Genomic DNA, 8,426 nt, shown 5'->3' with positions numbered 1-8,426 from the left:
TCCTGGAGGGGGCTGGAGGGAAGGGCAGCCTGGGGGCTCAGACCCAGGTGAACTGACCCAGATTCACTCATGTTTTATCCACAGGCCTCCCGAGGCTGGAGTAGAGGGTGGCAGAGGCGGGAGGGTGTTTTTGTCTCACTTCCCCATCTGCCTGTGTCACTGTGGGATATTTATTACTGCCGTCCCACACCCGACAGTAATAGTCAGCCTCATCCCCGGCCTCGACCCTGCTGATGGTCAGGGTGGCGGTGTTCCCAGAGTTGGAGCCAGAGAATCGCTCAGGGATCCCTGAGGGTCGATTGCTATCATCATAGATGACCAGCACAGGGGCCTGGCCTGATTTCTGCTGGTACCAGTGCACATTTTTACTTCCAATGCTGTTTCCCCCACAGGTAATCCTGGCCGTCTGTCCTGGAGCCACTGACACTGAGCGTGGCTGAGTCAGCTCATAGGAGGCCGCAGAGCCTGCAAAGACAAAGAGAATAAGAGGATAGCATTGCTGCAGGTGAAAGACCCTTTTTATTAAATCCCCTGCTCTCCTGGCCTGGGACAAGCTCCAGAGATTCTGTGAGGTCTTAGATTATCCCCTGCAATCCACCCCAGTCCCAGTGGCCCATGGACTTTCCTGTTGCATGGAGCCTTTGACCTGAAAACCCACTCCTCTCTCCTGGCAGGGGCAACCCCTCAGGCTCTCACAAGCCTTTGAGCAGAGTGTGGGGGACTTCAGCCCCGCCAGCCCCTCCCCCTGCAACAGGTCATGAGCATCCTGCCCACCACAGGCAGGGCCCTGCAGAGCTCAGACTCAAGGCCACGCTGGACCCAGAGCCCTGGGGCTGGGCAGGTTGGTGAGACCCTGGTGGCAGCACCTGTGCAGTGAGCGAGGAGGCCGAGGAGGAGAGGGGTCCAGGCCATGGCTGAGGCTCCCCCGATGCTGCTTCCTGAGGCCCAGGCTGGGCAGGTTCCTCCCAGGCCTCTCTTATCCCCTTGCTGACAGAGCGGCCCGTGATGCAAATCAGCAGAATCAGGGGCAGCTGCTAGAGGAGCTCTGTGGTTTCCATGAAGGGCTCAGCCCTAAGGGACAAAGAGAGAGAAGGGGTGACCCCTGCTTACCCACCCGCTCTGCCCATGGAGAAATTCAGAGATGAATTTCTCTGTATTCTCCAGGGGATATAAAGTTGGTCCTATGGGATGGTGGTTGGCCCTTTTCAAGAGGTTGCAAGAGTCACCATGGTGAGGGACAAGTTACCTGGGCCCACGGTCCCCTCCTCCATTTCATCCTGCCTCAGGAGGCAGGTGGTTAACTTGTTTCTGCTTCTCTAGTAATATCCTGATCATCAATATTTTATGTCAGACATGAGATGTCTGGTATGGGATTAAATTCAGTTTGAAGACACATTCCAGAGCCCAGTGCAGGGACCCTCTTTATCCCCAGTCTTCAGCACAAGCCTTGGACAGGTACAGGGCCCACCAGAGGGCACAGCTCCTCACTGCCAGGGGAGAATGAAATTCCTTGGTTACAAGCAGAGTTTTGGAAGATCCATGGGATGCGGTAGGTTTCTACCTTGGCTGTGAGTTCCAGCGCCGGGTCATAGGTGCTGTATCCCCAGGGTGCTTTCAGGACAGGGACAAATCAGTAGGTAAAGGAAACATTTGCTTCATGAGAGAATGAGAGGAGGCTGCAAACTCTAAGACCCCGGAAGTGAATGTTTATTGTAACTAAGTTGTCTTCAGTTGCTGGGAAAATGTATCAATGGATGAAAACTGAAGTCAACAGAAAATTAATGAGCAAGTATTGTATGACTCATGAGGAAATCAAGAGCTGTGATTTGGCAGGATCCCAGGACAGAGTGGGGAACACGGAGGAGTGGCGGAGAAGGAGAAGCCGCTGTGTCTGCAGGATGGGGGCTCCCAGAGCAAAGGGCAGGGAGGTGGGACACGTGTGACTGCAGAATGGGATGGCACGTGTGACCGTGGGATGGGGGCCAGGGTGATGGGAAGAGGCAAGGTGCCTGAATCTGTGTCACAAAAATAAGGACCATCCCCAAGAGACAGATCTGAGAACCAGGATGTCAGAAGAATGTAAACATCAGTGTCAAGGACAAACACACTAAGAAAAGAAGAATCTATTTCCTTCCAGGTCTCAGGTCGTGGTCACTGACGCTCCCTGCACGTCAGTGTCTGCCTGATACCCAGACCCTCACCATCCCCTGGTGTTTTTGTCAGGTTGCTCTCAGCTGCCATCTGGTGGCCACTCTACACTGGCAGCTGGAGGCTCTGGGGCCTCCTGGGTCCAGGTTAGCTTCAGAATCTGCTGCTCAGGTTCCTGATTCCCTGATTCATGGATTGATGACCTCAGGGAGAAATTCCTCTTCTCTATGTGACCCCTTCCTGCCTCAAGACCGAGCACAGGCCACTCAGATTCCTGATGGAAACACAAACACTCCCATGTGCAGGAGGAGGTGACAGGACGCTCCTGAGGCTCCCTGCATGTATCTCTGGATGATGGGTGGTCCTGAAGGGGGACTGGGGCTTGGTGCTGAGAGGTACAGGGCTCAGGGGTGGCTTTGACTGGTTCTGGATACAAATACAGGACCAATGTGTGTTGCTGGTGACTCCTGAAAGACATCAGAGACAGAAGCTCATGCACCCAACAAATATTCACCCTGACCCACTCTGTCGCAACCAGAATGCATTTTAGGAATTCAGCATGAGGAAGACACCATCTTTGCTCTGAGGAGTTTCGTCCCCTATTTCTGAGTCAGTGCCGTGGGCACATTGGGTTTACAGACCAGGAGACACTCCCCACCACCTTCTACCTGTGTGTCATCCCCTCTATTCACTTGAAAGCCAGGCAAATTCCCAGTTTCTTCCAGCCAGCAGTGACCATGTGGCCCAGCTTTGGTCCATGATATGTAAGAGTCAGGTGGCTGAGGTTCTTCTCAGGGAACTTTTCCTCTTGTGAAGGAAGGACACTATTGGATTTGTGCTTTGCTTTTTCTCTTGAACATGGTGTGATAGCCGGAGCTGCAGCAGCCATGCTGAGTTCTTACGTCAATAACAATGAAAGCAAAGTCAGCATTGCATTGACGGTAATGGAAAGTTAGAAATATCTGAGGTTCCTATTAAACTGGTGCACATCTGGAAAACGACCACCAAGTACATGCAGACTTCTTTTTGTGGGAGAAGATTGGATGCTCCCTGGTTCCTGCCACATGCGTCCTTGTAGTGAAAAATCATTTCTGACGGATAATGCAATGATTCATACAAATAAAGCAATCAAAAGATAATGATAGAAAAATTAAACATGGAATTATAGGCTCTATGCAGATAATCCTGGCAAGTTTCAAGAGAAGCTGAGTGGTCGGATGCTGTAGATTCAGTGGTTGGAGAAGCCTCCCTGAAGAGGAGTCTGTGGAGCTCCTTTGAGGAAGGAGTGAAGAAATACGTGATGGAAATGTGTGCAGGGAGCTATGTCTGTGCCCTGCAGGGAAGGGCCTTGGGTGTGTGAGGATCTCAAGTGACCGTGGGAAGCCTGCAGGGGATCTGGGATGGAAGCCAGTTCAGGTCAGTTGTGACATTTGCTCACAAGTGGAGAATTTGGGACAGGAATGATGTGTAGTGTGTGAAATTCACAGGTAATAAATTGATGATCTGAGGCAGCATAGGAAACAAAATCACTTGTGACCAGGAAGATGCTCCTGTGATGGGGACAGGGGTGGCTGACATGGGTCCAGCCCAGGTCCCAGCCCCTCCCTGGTTCACCTGGCTCTGAACACACCCAGGGGAGTGTTTCCTGGTCCCTCCGCTCTACCTGATACCCACCATGCAGCCCTTTACGGCCCCACCCTGCGGCCTGTGTGTCTGTCTGGTCCTGGGCCAGCTTTCTGGGGCCCCATGTGGTGACCCAGCACTGCTTTCCCTCAAGTTCTAGAGATTTGCTAACGCAGGAGAAGAGAATTCAGGGAGTGCACTTGACAGGGAAAGGAAGGGCCTGTGAGATGGAGTGACAATCTCAAGGCCACTGGGGAAGGAAGATGAAGAGCAGGACCAGGGAAGTCCTAGACACACAATGAAGCTCACCGCTTAATGTCCTGGAACCAGCCTGGGCTTGGGGAGGGAACGTGAGTAAATCCTGAGCCGAATTTTTATTTCCTGATGCAAACACCTTCTCCTCGCCAGCTCTTCCAGTTGCCTGTGGGGATGGCTACTTTACTTGGACATGGAGGCAGTCAGGGCCTGGGAGGGCAGCCAGCACCGTGCAATCGTTGGCTGATTGCAGTCCAAAGTAAGACTCCAGATTTAATCAAACATCGACCTTTTGATGATATATTACTCTGATAAAAATTTTAATACAATGTGTTAGGGTTAGGAATCCCACCATAAAAATTGTCTATCTAAGTTAATGTACCATTAGCTCAATTAGTAGGTTGTTACTATATTAATACAATCATATTTCTCGGGGCTTTTTTGAGCAGAGTATCATTTTCTTTTCTGTTTTTGCCAGTTCCATGAGGCCTGGGCACAAATACAAGTAATGGCATTGATACAGGAAGCCTCTGCTTTTCCTGATCGATACATCCCACACCTGACACACTTACCTTCTGCCAGTGTCCTAAAGTGAATGATGAAAAACATCGGTTGAAGCAATAGGCAGAGAAATGTCACCTATGGTGGGATTTTTACCTAAGAGTCACACAATGTGTTTACCCATGGGGCAAATACATGACGCTCACAAGCAGGTGATCCTGTGCAGGTATGGCTAACTCATTCCGGGGCAGATGTGAGCCGAGAAGTTTGCTTCCCACTGACCAAGGCGGCTTCTGTCCTGCTTTCTCCTGTGAGAAGCTCCCTCTTTGCTCCTGGGTCTTCATGCTGGGAAGGTGCTCTTGCTTTTGGAAATCAGATCTAGGGCTGTCATGGGAGAATGAGGAGACCTTGTCTGTGGGGTTTGATCTTTCTGGACTCAGGTTCTTATTTTTCTCTGGATGCAAAATTATCAGGGAGGAGAATATGAGAGCAAGGGTCCCTTACCTGCCCCAGGCTGTGCTGAAAAGGGTTTCCTAGTGCAGACCTCCCAGGAGGTCTCCAGGAGCCTGAGACTGGCTGAGTCAGTCCTCACTGAGGCCCAAGCAGCAGGGAAATCTGTGAAACTTCCCTCTTGTAGTGTGGTTTAGCCAAAGATTTAGAAAATCCCATCTGGGTGCGGTGGCTCACACCTGTAACCCTAGCACTTTGGGAGGCCAATATGGGTGGATCACCTGAGGTCAAGAGTTCGAGACCAGCCTTGCCAACATGGTGAAACCCCCTCTCTACTAAAAATACAAAAAACAAAACAAAACAAAACAAAACAAAAAAACCAGGTGTGGTGACAGTCACTTGTAATCCCAGCTACTCCGAAGGCTGAGGCAGGAGAATTGCTTGAACCTGGGAGGGGCAGGTTGCAGTGAGCCAAGATTGCACCACTGCACTCCAGCCTGGGCAACAATAGCAAAACTCTTGTCTCAAAAAAAAAAAAAAAAAAATAAAAAGTTTTTTAAATAGGAAATCCAAGTGTAAACCAAAGATGGTGTTCGCACTTCAACCACAGCTTCTGTGAAATCTCAGCACGGTAAGAGGGTATGCTTCATCCAGGAACCCAGAGGAGACGCATTCCCTAGGGCCTTTTTGGGCTATTTCTTCTCAAGGAGCAGAGGAATTTGAACAGGACTGTGCCCTCTGACACAGCTCTCTCCACTCCTGCAGTATTAGTGATAACTTCTGGGGTCCTCGTTGTCAGTTTACTGGACTGTTCTTCACAATAGTTGAATGATCCTGGAAGATGAACGAGGATTTGTACAGACCCAGATGGGCAATAGTGGCATTTGTAATATCTGCGCCAGATGGGGATCTCCTGGGACAGAGTGCTGTGGGCGCAGATGCACAGTGCACCACTGATACAGATACTGAGGTCTTGTCTAGTCCCCTTAGAGAACAGGATGAGAATCTGTGCGCATTCGTGTGGGCTGGACAGCAGTATACATTCACGCCTTCTCTGCCCAGCATCGTTAGCTCTCCCTTCCTGTCATGATGCCATCATGGGGGCTCGGACCATCTGGACATCATAGTTGAATCATATGTACATGATGGGGACGGTCTATTGGAAGCTTTTGTGAGATCCATGTACTTTTGAGAGTGGATATAAACAAAGATGTTTCCTCCTCCATATTAGCTGAAATTGGGAGTTTCGTTGTCTGGAGCAGCTGAGAATCTCCTACAAAATGAAGAACATGTTATTAGATCCTTCAATTCCCCCCGGAAGAAGGAGACACACGGTCTATACAGGTCTAAGAGTAGCATATTTACACTTGGGATGTGGCTCCAACATGTATATCAGGAGCCATAAATGTCACCCACTGTTTTTTGGGCTCAGAGCAGGGAGGCTCTGCAGCAGGTGCAGGCAATGTTGGGAGTGTCCTGCTGTTGAGGCCAGAGAATCCAGCAGACTCTACCATGGGAACTGAAACCTCCTGTACATGGCAAACCCCACTGGAGATTCCCAATGTAGACTCATGGGGTTTTGGAAGAAGTCCATGTCTGGGGCAGTAGACTATTATTTCCCTTTGGAAAAACAGCTCCTTTTGTCTTACTGGGCCCTGGGAGATACAGGATTACGCTGGACATCAAGTGACCATGTTGCCAGAACTGTCAGATCCCCCCAGTTGTGAGCTCAGGGAGGCCAGCAGTGACCTCTGGTGAGATGGATGTGACACATCTAGGGTAGAGCAGGGTCAGGGCTCCAGGACTCAGTCACCTGCAGAAACAGCTGGTCCACACTCGTGTTCTCATTTCTCTTCCAGCAGCGCCTCTCCCTGGCTTCACACATGTGTCCTATGGGTGGACATGGGGCTTGCTGAAGCAGGTTACTCCATGGCACCTGCTGCCTGAAGGGGTAAGACCGGAACAGCACTGTGCAGTCACGATGTGATGAGAGCCACATGTGAATCATACCGTCTACTCACCATGTTAGAGATTTTAAAAATGTAAACTATGTTCAGTAATATAATTTATTTAACCCAAAGCATGAAAAATAATTTACATATGAACACAATCTAAAATCACTTATAAAATATTTTATAGACTTTTTATATCTACTGTTACTGTTATTATTTTGGGAGACTCTTTATGTTGAGATTCTGTGACTGATGGAGACTTGAACGCATCCGATTGACAAGGCTGAGCTGTGGTGTCTTGGTCGGTGCGAGCTTTGATCATCTGAAGGAGGGATGAAAAGAGCGACGGTTTGTGCAGGATGTGGCGGGTGGAGGAGGGCGCCATCCATCCTGCAGCTCCACCTGTGGGTGCATCTCTGGTCCCTGCGTGGGGTCAGGCTGCTCTTCTTCCCATGGATTTATTGCAGGAGGATCTGACTCCACCTCTCCTTCAGGACTCGGAGCACCTGGCATGTCAGGCTCCCTTTTGATTTTATAAGAATACAAGGAATACTCAGATAGAGTTGGGCATTTGGATGTACACAGTAGAAATTTAGGAAATTTGCTGGTGAATCTCGCTGTATAGTGGCCACCTCAGGCCTAGAGTGGGTCATTTTGGTGACAGCTGGCCATCTTAGTTTGGGTTCCTTGGACGTAGGCTCTGAGATACAGATTTTAATGCACAGAGGATCTGGAAAGAATGAGGGAGGCATCACCCACAAAGAAGACCCTAACCCACACTAACAGTGCAACTGAGGCCCCAGGCATCCACACCAGGGGATCTGGAGCTAGAAGGCCCTTCAGTGTCACCTTGTGTGAACGCAGGGCTTGGGATCTTGGCCTCATGCAGTCCTCACACCAAAACTCTCAAAACTGAGCCTAAATAGGAGGAAGAAACTTTTCTGGAACCAACAACTCTTCCCAGTGAGGGCCCAGCTCTGAGTTTTGACAACATCTCAAGGGTTGTGGGTGGGTGATCTCACAAAAGCAAATCTAGGGAAATGCCACAGGGTCCACTCCTATGTATTTGCTGTTCAAAATTCCAGGCTTCCATGGAAACCTGGAACCTCACGTGTTGAGCTGAGCTGGGCATTTTTGGGAACTGATATAGGATAGTTGGAAGAATGAGCAGCCCAGTCACCATCAAATGGAAATCTAAGGCCAATTGATGGTTGTCTACATCTCTCTGATCTTCCATCTAGTTCTTATTTCCCCAAGTCACTCCTGAGGCCTGAAAACACCAGTAAATTCTGATTATAGCAGCCCTAAATCCACTTCTGCTCCACCCTCTGCAGAATCAACCTGCAGGGCTGGACAAAAACGTGGCCTGGAGGTCTCACCTCCAGTGGAAAGTGGACAGACCTGCTCGTGGCTTTGTCCACAGTCTTTCTGGTGCTGGAGGAAGAAGATAGCACAGATGGGAAAGGGGTTTGCATGTCACTTCCCCAGCTACCTGTC

At 49.9% G+C, this 8,426-nt stretch overlaps 1 gene segment (V, D, J or C); it reads right to left on the bottom strand.

Annotated features, from left to right (window-relative positions):
- LOC108298011 overlaps positions 1–997 on the bottom strand; it is a 3,042-nt gene extending 2,045 nt beyond the window's left edge. The window contains 2 exon segments of the V gene segment in view: positions 140–465; positions 867–997. Coding sequence covers positions 140–465; positions 867–912 — 372 coding nt within the window.
- Between the last annotated feature and the right edge of the window lie 7,429 nt (positions 998–8,426).

The sequence above is a fragment of the Cebus imitator genome, unplaced genomic scaffold, assembly GCF_001604975.1.
Source record: "Cebus imitator isolate Cc_AM_T3 unplaced genomic scaffold, Cebus_imitator-1.0 Scaffold872, whole genome shotgun sequence".
NCBI lineage: Eukaryota > Metazoa > Chordata > Mammalia > Primates > Cebidae > Cebus > Cebus imitator.
The sequence above is the reverse complement of the archived record's forward strand: the minus strand, read 5'-3'. Positions and strand labels throughout refer to the sequence as shown.